General features: G+C 37.8%; 1 protein-coding gene across 2 annotated transcripts in view; it reads right to left on the bottom strand.

Annotated features, from left to right (window-relative positions):
- Nucleotides 1-25,734, bottom strand: part of rgs3a (regulator of G protein signaling 3a) — a 459,798-nt gene that overhangs the window by 385,643 nt on the left and 48,421 nt on the right. For both annotated transcript variants that reach the window (XM_028809166.2, XM_051931938.1), the window contains 4 exons: nucleotides 25,185-25,279; nucleotides 23,740-23,808; nucleotides 20,724-20,784; nucleotides 7,651-7,741 (listed from right to left, as the gene is read on the bottom strand). In XM_028809166.2, the coding sequence (XP_028664999.2) occupies nucleotides 7,651-7,741; nucleotides 20,724-20,784; nucleotides 23,740-23,808; nucleotides 25,185-25,279 (316 nt within the window). The remainder of the gene's footprint in view (nucleotides 1-7,650; nucleotides 7,742-20,723; nucleotides 20,785-23,739; nucleotides 23,809-25,184; nucleotides 25,280-25,734) is intronic.

The following is a 25,734-nucleotide window of genomic DNA, read 5'->3' as shown; positions in this document are numbered from 1 at the left end:
GCTTTCTCCTGTACTGCTCCTTCGCCGCCCTGAGCTGGACTCGGAGTTCCTTCTGCACGCGCTTGAGCTCATGCTGATCACCGCCTTTAAAAGCCCTTTTCTTCTGGTTCAAAAGGCCCTTGATGTCACTTGTAATCCATGGCTTGTTGTTAGCATAGCAGCGTACTGTTCTTACTGGAGCTACAATGTCCATACAGAAGTTGATGTAGTCGGTACTGCAGTCAACAACCTCCTCAATGTTCTCACTATGTGATCCCTGCAGGATATCCCAGTCTGTAGTTCCAAAACTTTGGAAACTGGAACAAGCTATTGTATTCAACAAGCCCTAGTAAGATGTGCATAATAATCAACCACAAATGTCTGAAGAAAGCTCCTGAATTCAAGCAGCATATCACATAACACTCTTGTGTAATGTACACCATCATAAAAGGCCAGGTGTTGACACATATAAACTAAACAAGTAACAAGGTTGAGAGCTTACCAGAATAACTGTTCTGTTTTTAAAGATTAGTTCTTAAAATGTAATAAATAAGAGCATTACTATTAGTTCTAGCAAAAAAGAACACTCCACTGCAACTGTCTGGTGCAGTGAAACGTGGAGTTTGGTGCTACCTGACTGCAGCCCCTGCATGGCCAGGGCATAGTGAGATAAGCTGTTCATAAATGGAACCTGCCGGAGGCCGTAGGGCTCTTATAAACCTTCCTGTATCCTTGAATGCCTTCATTCTTTCTTAACCTAGAAATATCATGTGAGAATGTTATAAAGTCATGATATTTCTGCACTGCATGTGTTGCATATATTAACTGGTAATGTAAACCTCAGTGTAGTGATAGCAAACCCAGTAACATCCTGGGTTTTGTGTATGTTAAGTGGTGAGCGAGATCTACCGGTAGTTCCCCTTTCACACTACAAAAGCTTTTATGACCACATTCACACTAGGTGAGTATTTCCTTCCTGGGAATAGTTAACGTCCATGAACAATTACACAAAGAAAGTTGTGTATGCACTGTATATTCCCAGAAGCACTTACACTGGTTTCTGTTCAAGTCAAACTGCTTGATTATTACATAAGGAAAATGCTCCTAATCAGTTAAGAGAATAATGGTTTTCTGGGTATAATGCCAATTCTAGTGTAGTATTACTTTATTTTCTTTTCCTTAGCTTTTTCATGTGCTGGGATATTTAAAATTAATCCAATTTACACACTACATGTTATCTTTTATCAAAACTTCATAGTTCTACTGCAGCAAATTGGACACAATGAATATCTTGCAGTGTTGCACATACAAGTCTGGATTTTCATAAAATCTTAAATTTTGGGGGTATAGCCATTTATTTTTTTTTTTTGCCAGCCTCTTTCAAGATTACAGACACATATATCAGCCTAATCAATACCATTAAAAAATGAAAATTTACTTCAGCAGACTGGGATATTTTTATTTGACATGTCTTCAGAAAGGCTATTAAAAACAAGAAAATCAAGCATGTTACACTTTCATCATCTGTGCACTTTTACTGGTCACACACACTTGTATGATAACATATTAAATACAGTCACGTTCCTGACTTCTGGATTTAATTTTGCGTTAAACCAAATAAATACTAAATGTGCAAAGATGCACACCACCAGTAGTAAAACATTCATAGAAAGATTAGCATCATTACCAGCCCAGCACACCAACAGTGAGGAAACATTGCACTGGCCATCACAGAGTTGTAGAAACTATGGAGGAGGCCACTTCTCACATTAAAGGAACATACTGCAGTCTCCTAAGGAAAAGAGCCTGGTCTGCCCTTTGTTATATAGTTCCTCTGTGTTCCAAGATCAGTCCAACCTGTCATTAAAGAGGACCCCTGAGTACTTGTAGGAGGCACGGCACCTCTACATCCACTCCCTGGACAGTAACCAGATGCAGAGTCTCTTAGGTGCAGCAAATGTCAGTAAGAATGTTCTCCACCTAACTCTACTCCCTATCTTATCTCCTTTTATGTATACACCCCATAAGCACAAATTCATCTTAGAATTTCTGGAAGTGACAAGGCCTGTAATTTAATTCAAATCAAGTAAACTAGCTCTGTTCCAAGGGCAGATAAATAATGAAAGTGCTTAATTTCAGCTACACAAATAAGAGTGGGGAGTTAGAGAAGATGTTCATAAAAATAAGTTATGGCTTTTACTTCTTCTATTTTATATACTGTAAGAGAATGGCATATCTATTTTTTTTCTTTTTTTAAACATGGGGGGAAAAAGGTGATATAAATACAAAATGACGGAAGCAACGATCTAGAGAAATTCAAATACAGAACAGCTGACTGCACTTTGATTAATTTTTTTAACCTAATAAAGCAAATTCTGCTTTTCTTTCTTTAAGCAATCCCTTATATAATACTTACAAGAATGAGTACATTAGTCAGTCAGTCAGTCATTGTCCAAACCGCTATATCCTAACACAGGATCACGGGGGGTCTGCTGGAGCCAATCCCAGCCAGCACAAGGCGCAAGGCAGGAACAAACCTCGGGTAGGGCGCCAGCCCACCGCAGGGCACACACACCATGCACACACTAGGGACAATTTAGGATTGCCAATGCACCTAAGCTGCATGTCTTTGGACCGTGGGAGGAAACCGGAGCACCCAGAGGAAACCGACGCAGACACAGGGAGAACATGCAAACTCCACGCAGGGAGGACCCGGGAAGCGAATCCAGGTCTCCTTACTGCAAGATAGCAGCGCTACCACTGCGCCACCGTGCCGCCCATGAATACATTAGGCATGTTCAAATTATTACAAACTACTAATGCTTTGCAAAAAAGGAACAAAATGCTAAAGGCACTTTAAAAACCTGATTGAACTAATATTAGATTAAAACAAGAGTAACTACATATCAAAAACATACTTGTTAAATACTGTCAACAGATCTTAACTCACAGCTCAGCCACTGAAGTCATTACACAAGCACACCTTATTTGATTTACTTTATTTCTATAATAAACACTTTCTCATAATACCTCAGGGAACTATCCCGTCTCTCTTCCTCTTCACCCTTCAACACAACAGACTTTTATTGCAACACCAGCGCTTGCCATCTACAGAAATTCTCATGTCTCCTCCATCACAGGCTGCATTAATAATGGAGACAAGTCAGAGTACAGTAAGGTTGTGGAGGACTTCGTGTTGTGGTGAAGGGATAACTACCTGCAACCTAAAATCAGCAAAATAAAAGAGCTGGCAGTGGACTTTCTGTGCACCAAGGAGCCTCCAAGACCAGTCACCATCCAAGGGGAGGATGTGTAAGTGGGGAAGAGCTCCAAGTACCTGGGGGTTCACAGAAACAACAAACTGGAGCAGTCTCACAACACAAGAACAATCAGAGCAGAGTGGACTTGCTAAGGAGACTCGGGTCTTTAGATGTATGCAGCAAGTAGCTGGAAATATTCTACCAGTCCATGGTAGCCAGTGTGGTGTTCTACACTGTAGTCTCCTGGGGAAGCAACCTGAGCTCAAAAGGTGCACAATGCCTGAACAAACCTATCGGGGAAAGCCTGCTCCATCACAGGGCAAACCCTGGACATACTGGAAGCTGTTGTGGAAAAATCCGATGCCATCATGAAAAACCCCTCCATTCCTACCAGGCGGAGCTCTCTTGGATCACTTCTAGCCACAGGCTCTTTCTACCATGGTGTGCTAAGAAGCACCTCTGGGAGTCTTTTCTGCCCACTGCTATCAGGCAATTCAACGCTTCCTCCCAACGTACTCTAAGTTAATTTTCAAATTTCAGCATAATATACTTATTGATATAGTTATTGGCTGTATTATCTAACCTGTGATTCTGTATACTTATTTTTATGTTTATGCTATGGTATGCATCTCAAGTTCCCCTTGGGACTAATAAAATTTATCTAGTCTAATATTACTTTAGAAATATAGTAGAAAAACTACAGTTGTTCATTGGTTTGTTTATTGCATTTTCAGAGACAATCAACAAGCTAGTGGTAGAAAAAGAATTTCAACTAGAAGCCAGTTGTTTTAAAGTTAAAGATACAGACTTCCAATAACACTAATGAATGTAAAATTTTTCATTATATTATTTTGATTTTTGCTTAAAAAGTCTTTTCTGACGAGGTAAAAAATATGAAATCTGACAGTTAATGAGAGTACTTAAAATAAGAAAAATCTAAATTGAGTAAACTAAACTTTCTTAAAAAGTTAAGTAGTCTTCTTAAAAATACTGAAATTTTCAGCATTTTGATTGAAACATTATAAATTATATAATAGTTTTGCTATATTTTTGTTCTTAATATTTAGCCAGTTATTTTATAACAGGCTTTTTAATTTCCAATATCATATTAGACATGTCATCCTGTGATGGACTTTCACCCTGTCCTACTGGCATGTCTTCATCTTAACAGTAAATGTGACAAAATCTCAGTTAGATGCAAGCATGGATTATACTAATTACTAAATACAGAATTAGTGCATATAAAAGGCACAAATTTGTTAAAAAAATAAATAAAAACACAGTACACAAAGTAAAAAATGATTATAATAAAAGATCAGCACTGTAACACTGAAACCTGTAGGGCCATGTTCACTCATTTGCTCTCTTTCTTTAAAAAAAATGAAATACACAGCTTGAATGTGTTATGTAAAACGTACCAAAAACATCGCTACAATTTCAGCTATATTTAAAAACAAGAACAAAGCAGAAGCATAATGGCGACCGTCAAAAATGTAAGGGTGTTAAAGCCAACAAAAAGTGGGGACCCTTTAAAATTAGGGAACTCTAGCAACAGGTACCTCAAGTATGTAACACAAAGTTTAAAGTAGGCACTTTGTAGCAACATTTATAGTTGGTCTGGCATGTTAGGACAAAAGAGTTAAAGGAGGATGGCAAGCTGAATCCATAACTTTCAAGTAAGGATGAGCTTGAACATTCCTGTGACGGGCCCTGCTGGGATTAAAGGGTTTATGGCTAGTTCAGAAAGAGTTTAGTAGAAAAATCAGTCAAGTAAAGAGAAATCAACAGCTACCACCAGTGGATATGGGTCTTAACAGAGAAGTCATACTGTATTTTAAAGTGCAGATCTGCTCACATACTTTCTGTTGATGCTTAGACTCCCATCCTGTATGTGATAACAGTTGTGGTTTTCAATGTCTCAAAAATCAAGGATTCTATAACTTAAATGAACTAATATGTGATACTCACTACTTTGTCAAGCATAATATTATATAGATATAGACAGACAGATATGAAAGGCACTGTATATAGCCTTATACAATTTCTTGTATTAGAAATTTGTTAGTTTTCGCATACCCCTTGGGGTCAGAGCGTAGGGTCAGCCATTGTACAGCGCCCCTGGAGCAATTACAGGTTAAGGGTCTTGCTCAAGGGCCCAGCAGAGTAGGATCTGTTTTTTGGCAGTGACAAGGATTCGAACTGGCAACCATCTGGATACCAGCACAGACAGATAGATAGACAGATAGATAGACAGATAGACAGATAGAAACGTATTAGAAAAATCATAAGTATACACAACAGTGTCATCACTTAAAATACTATCACATCCCAAAATGTATTTTAAAGACTGTACAGTTTTGAATTCAATATATATCACAAGCTGTTAGTGGGTATTGTGAGATTCAGATAGGCTGATTTGTTAAAAACATGGGTAAATAATTCAAAATCAATCTATCACACATAAGATCTGTGAATTTTTTTTTCATATTTTGCAAAAATTGGGTCATGGTGCAAAGTTAATGGAAAGGAGCAAAAGAATCCTGAAAAATAAGATTACCAAGGTAACATTTTTTTTCAATAATTGCAACATGATGCCACCCAGTAAATTTTATTGTGATCAATCTGATTAAACACTTATATATTGTAAAGGCCCTACATTAAACTTAAAAGTTCAAAAAGACTTCAATTTTGCATTAAATGAAGAATTTCTAACTGTACTGGATATGTAATTCCAGAGCTTAGGATCACATCATACATGTAATCACCAAGGGATTTAACTTTAACGCTTTATACTACCAGATAATAGGGTCAAAGGCAAAATTTACTTGATTAGAAAATCTCTTGAATAAAAATGTAACAGCCAACTGACTTTAATCAATCATTTAGAGCTTTGTCCTCTTTTTGATGCCAGACTGGCTGTTGCATGGTTCTGTAAAACCATAAGCTTCTTGAGCTGTACATACCATCAAACCGAGTTTAAAAAAAAAATCATTCTCATATGAAACACGTTCATGATCCTGAATAAAGAAAAAAGCCACAAAAACAAGTATTGAAATTGGATCAATTTAAACTATGTAAATATCAGAATGAATCACCAAAAAAATTAGCTTTTTTTCCACATTTGAAAGAATCTGAAAAAGGAAAAGGCAAACTAAAAATGACTCAAAAATTATATTTTGTTTTTGTATTTTCCCCAGTAACAAGCAAACAGGCAACTGATGCCAGTTTTGAACGCACCTACACATGGCACATTAAGTAAAAGGACAAAACAAACCTGGACCTGATGCCACTCCATCACAGAGAAAACTCTTACAGATTCCTAGATAGAGTCAATTTACATTTGTCAGTTCAAAACTCCAACCTAGTTGGTGCCATAATTATGTTTCTCTCAGATCATAAAACATTTATTTTACCAAAGTCTACCAAACAAAAAACCTTAGAAGCAAGCACTTGCTTTTATTGAACTGCATTTTGGAGATCTGGATCACCTGCCATTATTTTCAGGATAAAACTTAAACTGGCACTTCCAGAAGAAGGTTTTATTAGATCATTTTACAATTAGGAAACCACTTTGCTTTGTTGTAGACAGGCAGGCAGGAAGAAGAGAATCTATGTTGATAATACAAAATAAATTCAAGGACCTAGAAAGTCAATGAGACTTGAAACGGCAGTATAAGATACAGAACTAGCACATTGCTATTAACAAAAAACTGCAGAAAAATCTTTACTAATAAATACTATGCAAAACACACTGCTGAACAAAGGTGATAGTATCTTACTACAGAATACAGTCCAAAAACATTATAATATAACTATCATTAAGATACATATTATAATAATTTGAATTCAAACTGTAAACAGCATGCTGCCCAAAAAAAAAACATCCAGAGTTGTCAGAAGGTATTACTTCCACAAGGAATATTTTTAAATAGGTAAATGTGTGATTAAACAATCAAAACAGGAAGTTTAGATTTAATATGCAAATATGATCTGTACTTCTACAGCAAGATATTTTAAAATAAACAAAAGTCAAAGCCCTATTTCTAATAGAGATCTTTCTAAAACGCATATTCTCTCTCAGCCTGGAATTAAAGTATGAAGGTTAAAGAATGTTCAATGTTTACATGTACAGTACATTCATAATCTGATGTAATCAATAGCTGAAATTTCAAAAATGGATGTTGTAATTAAGCAAAGTCTTCCGACTTGGAAATACAGTACACAAATGATTCTGCTTTCACTATTGCCTCTAATTAAATGTATTGTTTAGATTAAGATTAAAACAAATAAATAGTGCCTTGCATAATTTGGCATTTAGGTCAAATTTTTGAATCAGCTTTACTTCAAAAAGAAAATAAAGCATATTAAATGCAAATGACAACCCACAGTACATTATCATTCTAGTTATTACCTTGTTTGTGCCTGAGGCGTCGAGTAGCCACTTTTAAATGCTTAGTCCTTCCCAGTTCTTCACCCAGCAAATAGTACCATCCACCGATTTCCTGGCATATCCAAAAAGAAATTGAGTAATAAAGTACATGCAGAAGTAAAGCATATCGACTTTAAAAAATCCTTTGAAGAAACAGAACAAAAAAAAAAAACTATCAAGCTGGCAAACATGTAAGCAACATGCATTAACACGAGCACTGCTTCTTCTTACATTATTTAGTTCAAGACTTCTGGGAATAAGAGCAAGTTCAGTTTTCCAGCAGTTGATGTATCTGTCCAGCCCTAGCAGGCAGATGGTTGTGTGTTATATAAACCTCTGTGTGAAAAGCAGGTTTTGCTTTTAATCCCAATAAATTGCTCATAGGCAGCATAAGCATCACGACAAACATAGCATAAATAATTATTTCTATGCAGAGTCTCAGCATCTATCTTACAAAAGAAAATTTAAATTGGTACAACAAGGGATAAAACACATAATATCATTCATGTTTGATTTCATTATTAAATTAAATATGCCTCTGGGCAGAAATGAGCAAAACATAACTAGCACATCCAATAGTTTCAGACAGGAAGATGCATTTTCTCAATACAAGTAGACAGAATTCCTTTAAGTGGTTAATATGAAGATTACAAACACTGAACCAAATTTCACATTAAATTTAAAACGCTTCATTTAAAAGCAGACAAAACTCTAAATGCTTTTGGCAGCAGGTTCATGATTTAGCTCAATAAAAATTGTCAACTAAACAGAAGTATAGCAACCATTTCCACTACAGATTTTAGTGTTTAAAGGCTCTGTTCTTAAAGGACTTACAGGCATTGATGTCTAATATTACAGCAATAAATTATTCTCATTTCAAACTGTTTATTTTCATGTAATAAATTTAGTGCATTTAATAATATTTTTATTTAGTTTCTTTGCCATGTGCTATATTAAAATACACAATCAAAGAATGTACAGAAAACAACAAACTGTATAAGCTATCTAAAGCCAATGTCACACTACACGACTTCTGATCAGGGAGGATTTCAATCTTGACAAATGCAGTGGCTGATCTCATTGCCTGAGCATGTCAGCCTGTGAAAACTAGTCATTTCATCTGCGTCAAGTTAGATGGCTTCACTATTTTTCTGACAGCAAATAACATGCTGCCTGATGGAGCTGGTGCTTGTGCAAATACTTTACAGATATGGCAAATTCAGCCACAATCTTTGACCTTTCATTTTTTTCTTTTTTCCACTCTCTCGTGGTACATAAAACATTTGAAATCAAACAGATGAGTCTTTCTTCTTTTTGTCAGGTCAGCCAGTCCTTACTTCTTGTGGCTGTATTATATGCATAGTAATTTTAGGTGAGCGCTCATTGGTTGCACATTTTCACACAATCCCAAGCCCATACCTATTATTCAAGACAAAATGAACCCTTTGTCATTTTGTTTGGGCAAGTCGATGACTGGTTGGACTGAGTCTCTTGCTTTGTTAACCTCTATGATTGGCAATCACAAGAGTGTGCCACAGCTGCCCATGACTCACTCAAATTATGTAAATGAAGTCTACAACTGAAAAAAATCACTGGAAAAGTCCTGTAATATGACATGGCCTTAAGAAAGTAAAAGCACACTGTTCCAAACAATTATTCCATTTTCTAAGCCTGTCTATACTGTAAATTCCATTACAGAGTCACAGATAAGCACAGCCTCTCTTAGTAACATCAGCAAGTCAGGAATAAATCACACTACCCAAAATGACCATTACAAAGACCTTCTAATTATGTCATATTTGAATAATAATAATAATAATACATTTTACTTATTCATAGGCGCCTTTCTAAACACTCAAGGGCACTGAACAACAGAAAAAACACAGATTACAGTAATCCCTCCTCCATCGCGGGGGTTGCATTCCAGAGCCACCCGCGAAATAAGAAAATCCGCAAAGTAGAAATCATATGTTTATATGGTTATTTTTATATTGTCATGCTTGGGTCACAGATTTGCGCAGAAACACAGGAGGTTGTAGAGAGACAGGAACTTTATTCAAACACTGCAAACAAACATTTGTCTCGTTTTCAAAAGTTTAAACTGTGCTCCATGACAAGGCAGAGATGACAGTTCCGTCTCACAATTAAAAGAATGCAAACATATTTTCCTCTTCAAAGGAGTGCGCGTCAGGAGCAGAGACTGTCAGAAAGACAGAGGAAAGCAAACAAATCAATAGGGCTGTTTGCTTTTAAGTATGCGAAGCACCGCGACACAAAGCTGTTGAAGGCGGCAGCTCACACCCCCTCCGTCAGGAGCAGGGAAAGAGAGAGAGAGAGAGAGAAACAAACAGTCAATACGTGCCCTTCGAGCTTTTAAGTATGCGAAGCACCGTGCTGCATGTCGTTTCAGGAAGCAGCTGCACAAAAGATAGCAACGTGAAGATAATCTTTCACCATTTTTAGACAAGCGTCCTTATCGTCTAGGTGTGCGAACAGCCCCCCTGCTCAATCCCCTACATCAGGATCAGAGAATGTCAGCGCAAGAGAGACAGAAAAGTAAGCCGGGTAGCTTCTCAGCCATCTGCCAATAGCGTCCCTTGTATGAAATCAACTGGGCAAACCAACTGAGGAGCATGTACCAGAAATTAAAAGACCCATTGTCCGCAGAAATCCGCGAACCAGCAAAAAATCCGCGATATATATTTAAATATGCTTACATATAAAATCCGCGATGGAGTGAAGCCGCGAAAGGCGAAGCGCGATATAGCGAGGGATTACTGTATAAACAAAACTAAAATACAAAATTTAAAAATCAGACAGATCAATTGTAGTAAAAGAGAAAAAGCAGTCTAAAACAGATGAGTTTTAAGTTTAGATTTGAAAAGTGAGAATGAATCAATATTTCAAAACTCAGATGGTAGTGAGTTCCAGAGCTGGGGAGCAGAGAAACTGAATGCTCCGCTCCCCATAGTGGTAAGACAGGTGAAGGGGACAGTCAAGTGGATGAAGGAAGATGACCTAAGGGTGCAGGAGGGAATGGCAACATGGAGGAGGTCCGACAGATATGAAGAGGCATGGTTGTTTTTGGAATTGAATGCGGAACTTAACTGGAAGCCAGTGAAGCTGCTGCAAAACGGGAGTGATATGGTGAGTAGAGGGGGTTCTAGTAATGATGCAGGCAGCTGAATTCTGGACGAGATGAAGCTTATAGAGAGATCTGTGAGAAAGACCAAAGAAAAGGGAATTGCAATAAGCCAGGCGAGAAGTGACCGGGCTATGAACAAGGATAGCAGTGGTGTGGGGAGTGAGGGAGGGGCGAATACGATTAATGTTACAAAATATGCAGACTGGGAGACGGTGTGGGACTGAAAAGATAAAGTTCTGCCAAGGATGACACTCAGACTCTTAACCTGTGGGGAAAGGGAGACAGAGGAATTATCAATAACAAATGAAAAATGATCAGTTTTGGATAATGTTGATATTGTACCAATGAGGAAAACCTCAGTTTTGTAACTATTTAATTTAAGAAAATTTGAAGAGAACCAGGATTTAAATTCTGCTATGCAATCAATAAGCAAGGAGGGTGGAAAGGAAGTAGGTTTGCTGGTGAGGTAGAGCTGGGTGTCATCATCAAAACAGTGGATGCTAATGCTATATTTACGAAATATATTGCCGAGGGGAAGGAGGTAAATAATGAAGTAACAGAGGTGGGTTGGGATGTGAAAGATTTAAGCTGAATGAACTGAGTGCAGCCTGAGAGGTAGGATCTAAACCAATCTAGTGGTGTGTGGGTAATCTATTAAGAAGAGTTATGTGACAAATAGTGTCAAATGCCACACTCAGATCAAGAAGGATGAGAATAGTGATTAAACTAGAATCAGATACCATAAGGAGGTCATTAGTAATTTTGATAAGTGCCATTTATGTACAATGGAGGGGGCAAAAACCAGACTGGAACTGTTCATAGAGATTATTAGGAGATAAATAAGAATGAAGTTGAATAGCCAAAGTAAAGTCACCAATCAAGCGGTCATGAAAATGTTTAAGACTTGAAATGGTTTGAATCCTGCCTTCCCCAAAGTTCCTGTACTGAAAGGTTACAAAACCCAACATTGTTGCATCAAATAAAAATTTTTTTTTTTTTAAACCCACATCAAATATTTTAGCACAAGAATTTACATTCCAAGCAAGTTTATTTTCAGTGCTGCAGCATTTTTTTTTTTTTTTAAACAAGTGGAAAAATGACAGATCTACAATGGGGGCAGATGAATAATAATAATAATAATAATTCTATGCATTTATACATCGCTTTTCTCACTATTCAAAGCGCTCAGCAATTACAGGTTAAGGGCCTTGCTCAAGGGCCCAACAGAGCAGAAGTGAATGCCAAAAAGTTGAATACACAAAGACAGACAAATCACCTGGAAGGAGCACACTGCTGGTACAAAACAAAAGGAACTATTGTACAAATGAACACTGTGCATAGGAGTGGATGATATAAGAAAAATTATATTTCATAACATTTACAAAATTTTGGACAGTAATGGAACATATCACTATATAGACCTAACACATAAAAATGTTTAAAATGAAGTCCTACCTGCTTAATTTATATCAAAATAATTTCTGGAGGCTAAATTTAAACTTCAACAAACAAGATTAATGTTCATACTATTTGAACAGTCATGTAAACTGCAATTAAACAAACCAAACAGAACAAATTTACCAAAAAATAACACTTTTCGGGGCGGCACGGTGGCGCAGTGTGTAGCGCTGCTGCCTCGCAGTTGGGTGATCTGGGGACCTGGGTTCGATTCCCGGGTCCTCCCTGCGTGGAGTTTGCATGTTCTCCCCGTGTCTGCGTGGGTTTCCTCCGGGCGCTCCGGTTTCCTCCCACAGTCCAAAGACATGCAGGTTAGGTGGATTGGCGATTCTAAATTGGCCCTAGTGTGTGCTTGGTGTGTGGGTGTGTTTGTGTGTGTCCTGCGGTGGGTTGGCACCCTGCCCAGGATTGGTTCCCTGCCTTGTGCCCTGTGTTGGCTGGGATTGGCTCCAGCAGACCCCCGTGACCCTGTGTTCGGATTCAGCGGGTTGGAAAATGGATGGATGGATGGATAACACTTTTCTAGAATGAAACCTGTCTGGCAGCAGTGCAAAAATCTCTTAAATGAAAAGTCCACGCAACTTGGCAAAGTGTGCCAAGTGACTGAGAGCAGCAAAGCTGTCAGAATACAAAGTATACAGCCAGCCCCAATCTGACATGGGGAAAGGATAACACGTGAGAGGGCAAATTGTGGAGAGAACATGACGTGTTTACAGAGGACAGCAAACATCAAATTCATGCCGACAGTGTACTTTGTATTCCAAGGTGTGTTACAACATTACAATGCACAGACACTGCGTAACCAACTATGTATGCAAAAGGAACAATAAACAGTCTGCTTCCTTTGTTCATGTACGCAAATGCATCATGTGTGTATGTAATTCAATGCTACAAGTGTGTATACTGTATATAAGTAAATATGTGCACCAGCATTTCCATATAACTGTATTCAAATCCTTTATTATTCTTTTCTAAAAAGCAACTAATTCTTGGCCAAGCGCCATTCCAACAGTCCTTCTATGTTCACAAAGAAAGCCCAATGTGTGCCATCACTGTACTCTTTATACGCAGCTCACTACATCCAAAATGTCCCACCCCACATGCTCTCTTTTCCCCAAGTCAAACTGATACTGGCTGTGTACTTTGTGTTCCAAGTGTGCAAAAACATTCCAATGCAATTTTAGGTAAGTTACTTTTTTTGGTAACTGAAATAACTGGAGCATCAATAGTTTTCAAATTAGTGTAAGATCTTTCTTCTTACATGTACAGGAAAAATACACGATTAAAAGTAATATTTTTTTCTGTGACCATCATATATTTGACTGAAGGAAACTGATAGCAATTCACATTTGAGAAGCAACGTATAATATGTGCGAGTGCGTGCATGTGCTTTAGTACATATGCCAGCATTTCAAAAGACCTGTACTCAAATCATATTTTTTTTTCCAAAAGACAACATCATTCATGGCCAAGTACCACGTCCCACCTGTCCTTCCACTTTCACAAAGATAGCCCAATGTTCAGTCTTCACTGTCTTTTTTCATCTCCCCAGGTGTACCACCATGTGCTGCATTATGTCAGGAGATAATGGAATGTCCACTTCATGCCACTGAAACACGTGTGTCACTTTTGCAACAAGTAACAAAGCTTTCTGATGTGCTAAACCACTGTAAAAAATGATATACGAAACTTCTCCTATTTGACAGATTTCTACCAGTGTCCAATTTCTGCCAGTGTTCTGCACACCATTGTGGTTGCATGTGCTAAAATCCTAGTGTAGATTCATTTGTGATGAAACTGCAAAACAGTGCTATTGCATCCAATGTTCCTGCCTTGTGCCTCTTACCGCAGAATGATTTAAAAATACAGAGTTCGTTTTAGTTTGCCCCCACCAAGACAGGCTCTGATCCCTGCTGGCATGCAAGTAGTTTAATGGGGGTGATGTGGTATAGCAGGTCCACAGCTCTCATCAAAGGCCAGTTTTAAAATAAATAATCACCACGCTCGCAGCTTGGTGAGGGGGTGTGGTGGTTGTGTGGCTGAAGCGGTTCTCAGGGCGATTCGCGGTGTGGGCGTTTCTCAACTAAGTGCACAGGTGAGAAACCGCCCGCATCCGTGATTGTTCCTAGGGCTGCTGATTTGCCACAGCTGCCATAGCCACTTGATATATAGAAGCGCGAGTCGGCTAAAGGAGGAAAAAGAAAAGAGAGACAACAGGTGAAAGAAAGCAGGAGGTTGCAGGAGAGCAGGAAGCTGCAGTTGCAGTAGCATGAGAAAGTCGGTGCAGGAGAGTGAGCGGGTGCAGGCTCATGTGTAGCTGATCAGGGAGCTTGGGTGTTAGGCCGACACCCGAGGAGTAGCAGTAGTGGTCGCTCCCGCAGAGTTTATTCTGAAGGGTGGGAGTGACCTGAAGATGGATGACTCTCCGCGTAAGACCACGGGAGTCGGGACTTGGGGTGTGTATTCCCCAGCGTGGGCGCCCCGGTCGCTGTGGAACCCAAGTCGCTGTCAGAAGGAGCCAACCGGAGCCAGGGGTCGGTAAGGCGATCCGAACAGTAGGACAGTGCAGAGAAGGTCAGCTGCATGTACAGCGGACTCTCCTGTTGAGAAGCCCCAGATGGGAGAAGCAGGGGGGCCGCCAGTAGTAGAAGGATGCACCGGATTTTTTAAAAGGACAGCTTCCAGCATGGTTTTAACCTCGTTGTTTTAAAGATTGTTTTTTCTAATGGATTTTAACCTCCACTTTTCACATCTGTTTTTATGGATTATTTATTTAAATTACTCTTTATGAATCACTGCACTTTATTTAATTTGAACATTGTTTTGATTGTTTTAATAAAAGTACTTGGCACTTTTATACACCATCCCCTTGCTCCATTGTTGTTGCCTCACTGCCTAGCTCATCGGTAGCATTACCGACGGTGACAGGTTCAAGGGCTCCAGACAGAAGATGGGAGCATGCAGCAAAGTCACATCGTCACAGGTGGTTGATTTATCTAGCACAACAACCTGCAATAGATACATTAGCGAGTTATTACTTTGATTCACTAGATCAGTAGAGTTTGAACTTCTTAATCACCACTGATTTGGTGAATTAAAACAGATTAAATTAAAAGCTTATTTCATTCAAGTTTGATGCCATATATTATATCAACAAAGCTCAGTTCAGAGCTTTATCACCTCTAAACTGGCACTATAATAGTATATGTGAGTGATCAGCTTCAATTACTGCAACTCCAAACTAATTTACTGGGTTGGAGGTAAAAACAAAATCCATTAGACTTAACAAAATAATTAAAAGTAAAGAATTGTGGAAAAGTAAAATAAAAAAATAATCTACTGCTGTCAGACTTTCCTCACATTGCAAAAATCAACAGGCAAAAACAATCTGCAATCAGTGAATTTGCTATACTAGCTTCACACTGCTTCCTAAACAGATAAGTATCAGTAATTCTTCTCCCCTGAAAGTTTTTTCCCTTCTAAACTGTAATGCTTTATCCTCAGTTTCAGCGTTTCTGCCAAAGTCATTTGTTTAAGTAATGTGTAACAAAAGTGCTCCCTGAGGACACTCATGTGGGAATTAGCAGAAAAACAAAGTAGATATTTCCTTTGTTTTTACATATACCAAAAAAACTTATGAAAACTAGTTTGGAAAAAAGCTGCAGTTATTTAATGCTGGTATAAACTTACATTATTGTACATTAGTCAGTATAGCTGCTTTAAATTTTAAAATTCACTCACTTAAATCCAGCCAGTTCGACAAAGCTGCATGTTTTTTTTGCTTGATAAGCCTTCCTCCTTCTGCTGTCATTCAGTAATTAGAAATATACCAAATAATAATTTGTGATTTACCTTTCTAACAAAATGATTTATGTTTTCATCACATCTTTTGGAACACCGTGATAATCTCTCATTTTTAATATATGAAAAAAATTGTTACTTTAATTATATCCAAGTCATAGCTATTAAAAAGGGGACAAAAGTATAAAGGAGAGTGAATGATAATAAATAATAATAATAATTCTTTGCATTTATATAGCGCTTTTCTCACAACTCAAAGCGCTCAGCAATTGCAGGTTAAGGGCCTTGCTCAAGGGCCCAACAGAACAGAGTCCCTATTGGCATTTATGGGATTCGAACCGGCAACCTTCCAATTGCCAGTGCAGATCCCTAGCCTCAGAGCCACCACTCCGCTATATGTACAGGAGCAGCTAATATTCAATCTCATTTGCATATGTTGGCCCATTACCATGCAAATGATATTATAAAATAAATGAGAAACCTCACAATAAGTAAAATGGTAAAAGCTTAAAAAGACATATCTGGAAAAAGAAGATGTTTACAGTATGTGACAGCAACAAGAACAGCTACCAGTTTACCTTATATGTTTAATTTTGTGTTGAATTCATATATACAATTTGCGGTTTCAGTGAAAAATTTTAATGCCAAAGAAGGAATTAAAAAAGCTTCAGTGAATTAACATCAGATGCTTTACAATGCATTATGAAAAACTGAAACACTTGCACTTAAAACACAACCATAATGTCTGCATACTAGATAAATAAGGTTTTGTACCACAGTTTGAATGGCAATATCGAGGGAACTTCATATTCCGTAAATACAAAAGGAGGATTCTACAGAAGGGTACCACAAAGATGAATAAGCAATCTAGGAGTGTTGCATGGTGAGGATTTGACATAATGAATGTGTTTTAATAAAATAAATCATTTCCTGTGCCAGTTTTTTACAACAAATTTGGCATTAGGGTCCCAGGTTGGGGGAAACTTCCACATAAGACATCTGATGAACACCAAATTTTGTAAGTCAGTAGCAAGGCCTGCCAAATATGTTGCAAATGCCCACTGCACAACTAGGATTAACTGCTGCATCTGCCGAAATTCGGATGTTAATACATTAAAATACACCTTTCTCTCTGAACTATAAGTAACTTTATTCTGATAATCATTTTCGTACATGGCACAGCCATACGGAAAGTCAACCACAAATCAAAGATCCTAACGGTAATTGTCATGGTATTACATGTGTTTATGTGTTTTATTGTTGTTTTTTGAGAGATTATGTATTATATTTTTATGTATTATTTGTTACGTTTATTATCATGTTCTGTCCCTTTAAACGTTCTTATGTTCCATGTTCATTGTAGGTGACGCCCCAAGAGGCAGGACAATTCTGATGTCACAACTCCTGGACCCTCCTACTGGTTATATCAGTGAGCTGTGAAGGCCTAGGAGAGAAGTTACAGTGAGTATTGCATTTTCTGTACTAGATTTTTTTTTTTTTTTTTTTTTTTTTTTTTAGCACCGTTTTAAAGATTGTGATTTCTGGATTTCAAATTGGGACTTGTTTAGGGTGGCCTTTTATGCAACTCAAACATGCCTTTTTTTGAGCTTTTCTTTTTATTTTGATTTTTTTTAATATAAGAAATCATTGATTTATAAAGATGCTTTGCTGCCCTATTTGCACACAAGCCAGAGGTTGACAGTGACCCTACTTTGTTAAATGGTGCCACTCAAACCACCTACACCTGAACACCAGCAAAACCAAGGAGCTGGTGGTGGATTTAGGAGGCCCAGACCCCTCATAGACCCAGTGATCATCAAAGGTGACTGTGTGCAGATGGTGCAGACCTATAAATATCTGGGAGTGCAGCTGGATGATAAATTAGACTGGACTGCCAATACTGATGCGCTGTGCAAGAAAGGACAGAGCCGGTTATACTTCCTTAGAAGGCTGGCTTCCTTCAACATCTGCAATAAGATGCTGCAGATGTTCTATCAAACAGTTGTGGCGAGCGCCCTCTTCTACGCAGTGGTGTGCTGGGGAGGCAGCATTAAGAGGAAAGACGCCTCACGCCTGGACAAACTGGTGAGGAAGGCAGGCTCTATTGTTGGCATGGAGCTGGACAGTTTAACATCTGTGGCAGAGAGAAGGGCGCTCAGCAGGCTCCTATCAATTATGGAGAATCCACTGCATCCACTAAATAGTATCATCTCCAGACAGAAGAGCAGCTTCAGCGACAGACTGCTGTCACTGTCCTGCTCCACAGACAGATTGAGGAGATCGTTCCTCCCCCAAACTATGCGACTCTTTAATTCCACCCAGGGGGGTAAATGTTAATATTTAACATTATACATAGTTATTGTCTGTTTTTTCACCTGTATTATTATCATTCTTTAATTTAATATTATTTATTGTATCAGTATGCTGCTGCTGAAGAATGTGAATTTCCCATTGGGATTAATAAAGTATCTATCTATCTATCTATCTATCTACTCCTTGTGGGGGCTTTTGCTTTAGTTTTGTTTTAATTACAGTTGTTTTTGCCTGCTCCCCATTTTGTGAGCTAGCAGGTGCCTTAGGCCAGGTTTATACTTCACGCAACGCATGCTGCAGCAGATGCTCCTGCTACGCAAGGATTGTACTGTTTATACTTGTGTGCGTACTTTACATAAATCTGGAAGAATCCAACAGGTGGCAGTGTGAGATATTATCATGGTGAGAACAGGTTCGGCTTCACTGTGTTGTGAATTGCCTGGAACACCCATTAAATTCCGATGACACCTACCGCAATATCTCTGAAAAGGATGTTTAATGATTAAATCCATCAATCCAGGGATGTGTCCATTCCAGCTAGCATTAGGCACTAGGCAGAAACAATCCCTGGACGAGGCATCAGCTCATCGCAAAGTGAATACAAGCACACACATACACTGGCGTCATTTTAGTGTCAACAAATCTGCATATCTTTGGAAGGAAACCGGAGCACACTGTGGAAACCCAGCAGGAAAACATGTCAACTCCAGGCAGGGAATATCAGCGACGTGACTCCCTGCAAGATGCTTAACAGTATTCATTATTTAAACGAAACTTACGATTTATCTGTAAAATGTAACATACATACTTTAATGCATTTCATCATGAAAGTGATATCAAGTATAAATCTAAGGATTCTAAATGTGCAGAGAGTTGGAATATCATACATTTAATGTGTTCTGTGTGGTGACCTACTGCTGTTTGCGGCTGCTGTCAGGACCGGAGGAAGCCCTAGGAAAAAAAAAAAAAAAAGACGGCACAGAAGAGGGAATGTGAAACTTTTAAAATGTATTGTGTCATTACGATCGGGAATATGCGACGCTTGAATATAAAAGCACCACGAATGCATCTGTATGTCGGCATTTTGCTTCACAACATCAAACCATTCATCAAACATCGAAGCATGCACATCGATTTCGTAGCATCCGGAAAGCGGCTTTCTGTCACATGTAGATAGTATCCAGAGACTCTGACATCACATTCCAACTTTTATCACACTGCGCCCCCCGACTTTTTGCTGGTACTGCAACTTGCACATGCATCGCGTTATTTTCTAAGGACCTGCTCAGAGGACACGTCAAATGAATGCTGGGAACGTGTGGCAGCCATGATGCGGGCGCGTACGCATTCTAAGCATGAAGTATAAATGAGCCCTAAGGGTTCTAGGAGAGGTCAAGGTTGGCTCTGCTGGTCAGATCAGGTAGGTTTCTGGTCTGTTCCCTGGCTTCATTTGAAGGCCTAACCTATTTTCTGGAGGAAACTCCAAATCATGTCAGTGATGTGTGGTGTTGAAAGTTCCCCATCATATAATTAGGTAGTTATACATTCCTCATAACCTAAGTTACATAAGAAATAGCTTACTCTGTGGTGTCTCTGCCCTCAATGTCAAAGGCTGCATTTAAACACAGAGGTAGTATTTGTGGTACCCGTAGGTAATGTTACTAAAGCAAGAATATAGTAAGGAGAATTTATTCCACATGAGAAATAGTGAGCCATTAGAATACCTGTTTCAGTTAGCTCAAGTTGTTGTCTGTTCTCCAAATATTGGAAAAATTATACATGCAAAAGAAATATAAATCTGTTCCATAAGTGTACAGGCAATACTTATCAAATACAATTTATTTGCTAGTGTTTATTTTATCCAGCATGATAATTCTGTTACTACTTAAAATGGGATACTTGAGAAAGCATACACCCAAGTGATAGTAAAATTTCTTAGACAGATTGTGACATTGATTTTTTCCATGATACCATAATCTTATTACCTTGAAAAGGTGTCAATGCAGGTAACTAGAATGTATCCTAGAACTATTGAAAAATTATACTGAACCTACAGCATGTGTTAATAAGCTATATAGGATGTTAGTACCTGCGTTTTTATATTCAGGTGCGAGTTGGGAAGCCTTCTGAGTGGAGTCTGGATTTTCTCCAAGGCATCCCATTTTACTCCTGGAGTTCAAAACAGATCAACCGGCATCTCTTAACTGGCAACTACCCCCTCGAGCCCAAATTTAATGTGTGCTGTGAGAAAGTAATGACTATTTTGTCACCAGTGAACCTGACAGAGAAAAGGTCAAAAAGAAAGGAAACTGATTAATGAAAAATATTAATAACTTGCCTTTTCTGATGCAATTAAAGAGCGTAATCCAAAACTCATGCAACCAAGCAGTTCATTTTTTCTGTAAAACATGACAAAAAACAGAAAAAACTAAGCAAGAAATACAAAACAAATCTGGAATCTAATGCAATACCCTACATATTGATTTTCAGATATGTAAACATGAAATTTTGAAAAACTTCAATTAAGGTTAAAAATTAGTCGCAGATCTAATTTAGGTGGTGCATTACTAATCATACTTCTATATAGGTTTACCAAGAAACAGAAAGGATTTTGTTTTCCCTTTTCTGTTTATATAGTACAACAATATACAAAATGTTGCATTTGAACTGCAAATTCCACAAAAGAAAAAAGAAAGGTTAACACTTTAGATTAGGTATCCATAATTATGCTGTACTTAATATATAATTACCTGCATAATTACAGAATAACTAGGTGACAGTGTAATACAGTCTAATGCCATAATTAAGTGCGACTAGGTGACTGTGTAATACAGTCTAATGCCATAATTAAGTACTCAGTTGTGATTGTTTTTCCACAATTTTTATAAGTACGTATGTATATAAATTGTGGAATAACGATTACAATTGAGTGCTTAACTACAGCATTACATTGTGTTGCACAGTCAATACAAGGGGCTAGTGTGATAAAGACAGGTGAAGCCATGGTAAAGCAGAAAGAAGCACATATCTTTAGTCACTGTTCCAAATATGGCAGAAAGAGAATAACAGAAGGCAGCATTAGTCCTTCGTATCGTTTTTTGTTGGACCAGGGACAAGGGAACTCTAACTCCAGTCCTGGAGGGCCGCAGTGGCTCCAGGTTTTCATTCTAACCCTTTTCTTAATTAATGACCTGTTTTTGCTGCTAATTAAATTCTTCTGAATTAATTTTAATTGAATTGCTTTTTAAGATTTTTTTCCCCCGGAACTTCAATGTTTTCTCTGAATTGCTTTACTTTTTTCCTTAAACAGAAATGAAATGTGAAGTGAGTGAGTCAGCAGAAAACCAACTAAAAGTCAAGGCCTAAAACTCCAACCAATTTCACTCCAATCAGTTGCTTAATTAGGCACCAAGTCTTGTTGTTAATTAAACCTGTTCTTTAATTCCATGGTGTGTTGCTGCTCTCCTAGTGCAATAGCAGCCATTGCCAAAATTGTTGATTTTTTCTTTACTTTTCTAAGAGCAGTGTTAAAATGTTTTGGGGACCTCAGCAAATCAACATTCCTGAGACCTGCACCTTTTTTATTTTCAGATATTGTATAATGGTCACAGTTTGCTGGTCATGTTTTGGTTCATTTTGTATCTCATTATTGTATGGCTGCTAATTAAGGAAAAAGTAACAATTATTAGGTCTGAGTCTTCCAAGAGCATGCCAATTAAAATGAACTCAAAAGACGTTAGTTAGCAGCAAAAACAGGTCACTAATTAAGAAAAGGGTTAGAATGAAAACCTGCAGCCACCATGACTCTCCAGGACTGGAGTTTGAGATCCCTGGTATAGACATTTAATTCAAGTCCATTTTAGGATTGTGACACTTATACTCTTTTATGTCAATACATCATTGTGAGTTGCAACAATTTAAATCAATATTGAATAAATCACCTCTATAATATTATTAATTTTCACCACTGGCGTACTCTACTGTAATAATATGAAAACCTGCAGTGATATCTGTAAACCCGAATTCCCCCAGTCCCTCCCACTGTAGATGTGTGGTCCAAGGATTTAGTTATTCAAGAAGCCATCCAGTTTATTTATGCAGGATTAAATATCTATTTGTGAAACAACACTAGGAGCTACAGCAATTAAGGAATCCAATCATAAACCAAATGAATAAATTCTTGACTCACGAGAGCAGACAAATTGATAAAGGGGTAATGTAAATGAAGAATTTGACAAATGACAAAAGGGATAACATTTAATAAACACATAAATATTTGCTTTCTTACATTATCATATTACTTTGGCTAGTAAAGTATAAACACAGCCTTAAATTCACAACAGTTGCCACCTGCATACTTGCAAATTCATATTGTGTTATAACGACCAGCAATTCATCTTCTACTTTTCAACATCATTTCCTAACTGCTTTGTGAAAAATGAAAAGCAAATTAAAAAAAAATAATATTCAGTTTAAGGGGGAGAAAGTTCCTGGAAACACACAATTAGTGACAACAAACAATGCCAAAGAACAGGAAGTAAACTCTGTGTAAGCACAGAACATGAACAGCATTGTTCAATGAAATTATTAGGATTTGTAAATTTAAATGAAGTAATTTGATTAATGCCTGTGACTCAATTTAAATCTGGCAAAGACATCAAAAGCTGTACAGTATGAGAAGTTATGAATGACTCTAGCAAATACTAGACAATGCAAAATGTTTTTACAATGACAATTTAAAAGAAATATAAAACAGATAGAAATGATCATGCAGCATTTTTTACAGTACTCTTTTTGTAGCAACTTTCATCACCACAAAACATTGTTGAATAAATTGCTGCATACTATATATTATTATTATTTACAATACATTACTACCATTATCTGTGGGGTGCTGTGCAGCTTTGTATGTCATATAAAAAATCTAAAAGAACCAGCAATAGCAGACATCTCCATCTGTTTTACTAGCACATTAAATGTACTTTTCGGTCTTCTGTGCTTGCTAGTAAGTGCATATACACATCAAAGTGAAAGCACACCAACTATGAACCTGTTACTTTCTCGTTTCAAAATATTTTCATTAAAGAATGCTTTTATATACTGTACATTTTATTGCTATTCACATATGTACAAAAAGACTAAGGCTTTTCTTTTAGTCTGTATGGAAAGTATGTAGTAATTTTTCACAACCTTGAGGTGAAACACACACATATTTCAAACAAAGACCATATAAAAGCAAAAGCTGTGGATGGCCAATCTATCATTTAAAATAACACAACAAAAGCATCTTCTACTATCTAAACATCTGCACCAAGGGAGGCACAATGTGTAACATAAGTAAAATTTCTTCTTACTTGGAAGTTCTGTTTCGATTCCAGACTGTAATTAAAAGCCTTTTGTGGTTATCTTTGTCACCCACTGGACTGTCAAAAAATAAAATATATAATAGTAAACAAAGAATTTTAACAATTATTTTATGTTTATTATACAGTAGTTGGTAGAAAAACATCCTGGTTGGCTTGTTATGCTAAAACACTACTTTAATTATTATTTAATAATCTCATTATCACAAAATAGTAGTGAGACCAGCTATGTTATATGAGTTGGAGATGGTGGCACTGACAAGAAAGCAGGAGACAGGGCTGGAGGTGGCAGTTAAAGATGTTAAGATTTGCATTGGGTGTGACCAGGATGGATAGGATTAGAAATGAGGATATCAGAGGGTCAGCTCAAGTTGGACGGTTGGTAGACAAAGTCAGAGAGGCGATATTGCGTTGGCTTGGACATGTGCAGATGAGAGATTAGGGGTATACTGAGAGAAGGGTACCAAGGATAGAGCTGCCAGGCAAGAGGAAGAGAGGACATGCTGGTGATGGGTATAACAGAACAAGATGCAGAGGACAGGAAGATATGGAAAAAGATGACTCGCTGTGGCAACCCTTAACGGGACCAGCCGAAAGAAGAAGATGAAGATCTTCACTGTTATGGCAACATGGAAGTGCAGTGGCGAGTACTGCTTCCTCACAGCTCACAGATGACCATATGCGTTTTCTACAATATGCTGGTTCTTTCCCAGCTCCCAAACATGCATGTGTTAGATGGTTGGAGAAATGTGAGTGTGCTTAAGTGCAGTGGTCTTGCTTCTTATCCTGGGCTGGATATTTCCTTGTTATCTGCTAAGGTTTACAACAGCTTTACAAAAATAGTGAAAGAATGAGTAAATATGGAAAATTGATCAATTAGTTCAAACTAGCATTAGTTATTATTTTATAAACAACAGGCAAAATTCTGGATAAATACCCGAAACATTACTTTTTTATACTGTAAGTACTTAATTCATTGATATGCAGTATATAACACTGATATGTTTGTGGCATAGTGGTTAAAGCTTTGGACATCAAACCCTGTGCTGGTGTCCCTCTACTGACATTCTGTCACTTCAAATGCCTGCAATCCAATTGGAAAAACAAAAGCAATCTAAACAACTGCATCTCTAACACTGTGACTTGCCTTGGATAAAGGTGAATAATAAGTAACAATAATAATACTGGACAGATAATCACTCTTATATTTAATGGACATTTTTTTTTACTTTCAATCAATATTATTGCAACAATACTTCTACTATGTGAGCACATGAAAAGTGAAGTGATTCAGTAAGGATCACACAAAGATTTACGGCTGGGGATGGAACTGGCAACCTTGTGCTTTTATGACCAAATGCCTTAATCACAAAGTCACACGAAGTTTAAATTCCCTAAGTATTACAAGTATAATAACATGAATGGTCCATACTTACAACACAAATCTTTCATGAAATACTGGATTTTTACAATCTGCAATGGTCTTTGTTTTTTGACGACTGGTACAGTCTAAATTAGGTGCGAGAGAGATCTACAATAAAAGAAACAACAAATTACAACAAAATAATACATTTAAAAACATAAAGACTATATGAAATAATAAGAATCAGATAGTTTCAAGCTAAGTTTCATTTAATCCCATTCTGACAATTTTGGCATCTATAGCATACAGCATAGTGGCACAGAGGTAGCGCTGCTGCCTCGCAGTAAGGAGCCCAGGATTTGCATCCCGATTCCTCCCTATGTGGAGTTGGAGTGTTTCCTCCATGTACTCCAGGTTTCTCCCACAGTCCAGAAACACGTAAGTTAGGTGGACTGGTGATACTAAATTTGCCCTAGTGTATGGTTGTGGTGCATGTGAGTGTTTATGTGTGTTTGCCCTGCGATGGACTGACACCATGTCCAGGGACTGCTTCTGCCTTGTGCCCATTGCTAGCTGAGATCGGCTCCAGCATCCCCCATGACCATATTCAGGACTAAACAGGT

This window comes from Erpetoichthys calabaricus, chromosome 9 (genome assembly GCF_900747795.2).
Source record: "Erpetoichthys calabaricus chromosome 9, fErpCal1.3, whole genome shotgun sequence".
NCBI classification, from domain to species: Eukaryota; Metazoa; Chordata; class Cladistia; order Polypteriformes; family Polypteridae; genus Erpetoichthys; species Erpetoichthys calabaricus.
Note: the sequence above shows the minus strand (reverse complement) of the source record. Positions and strands in the feature narration are given on the sequence as shown.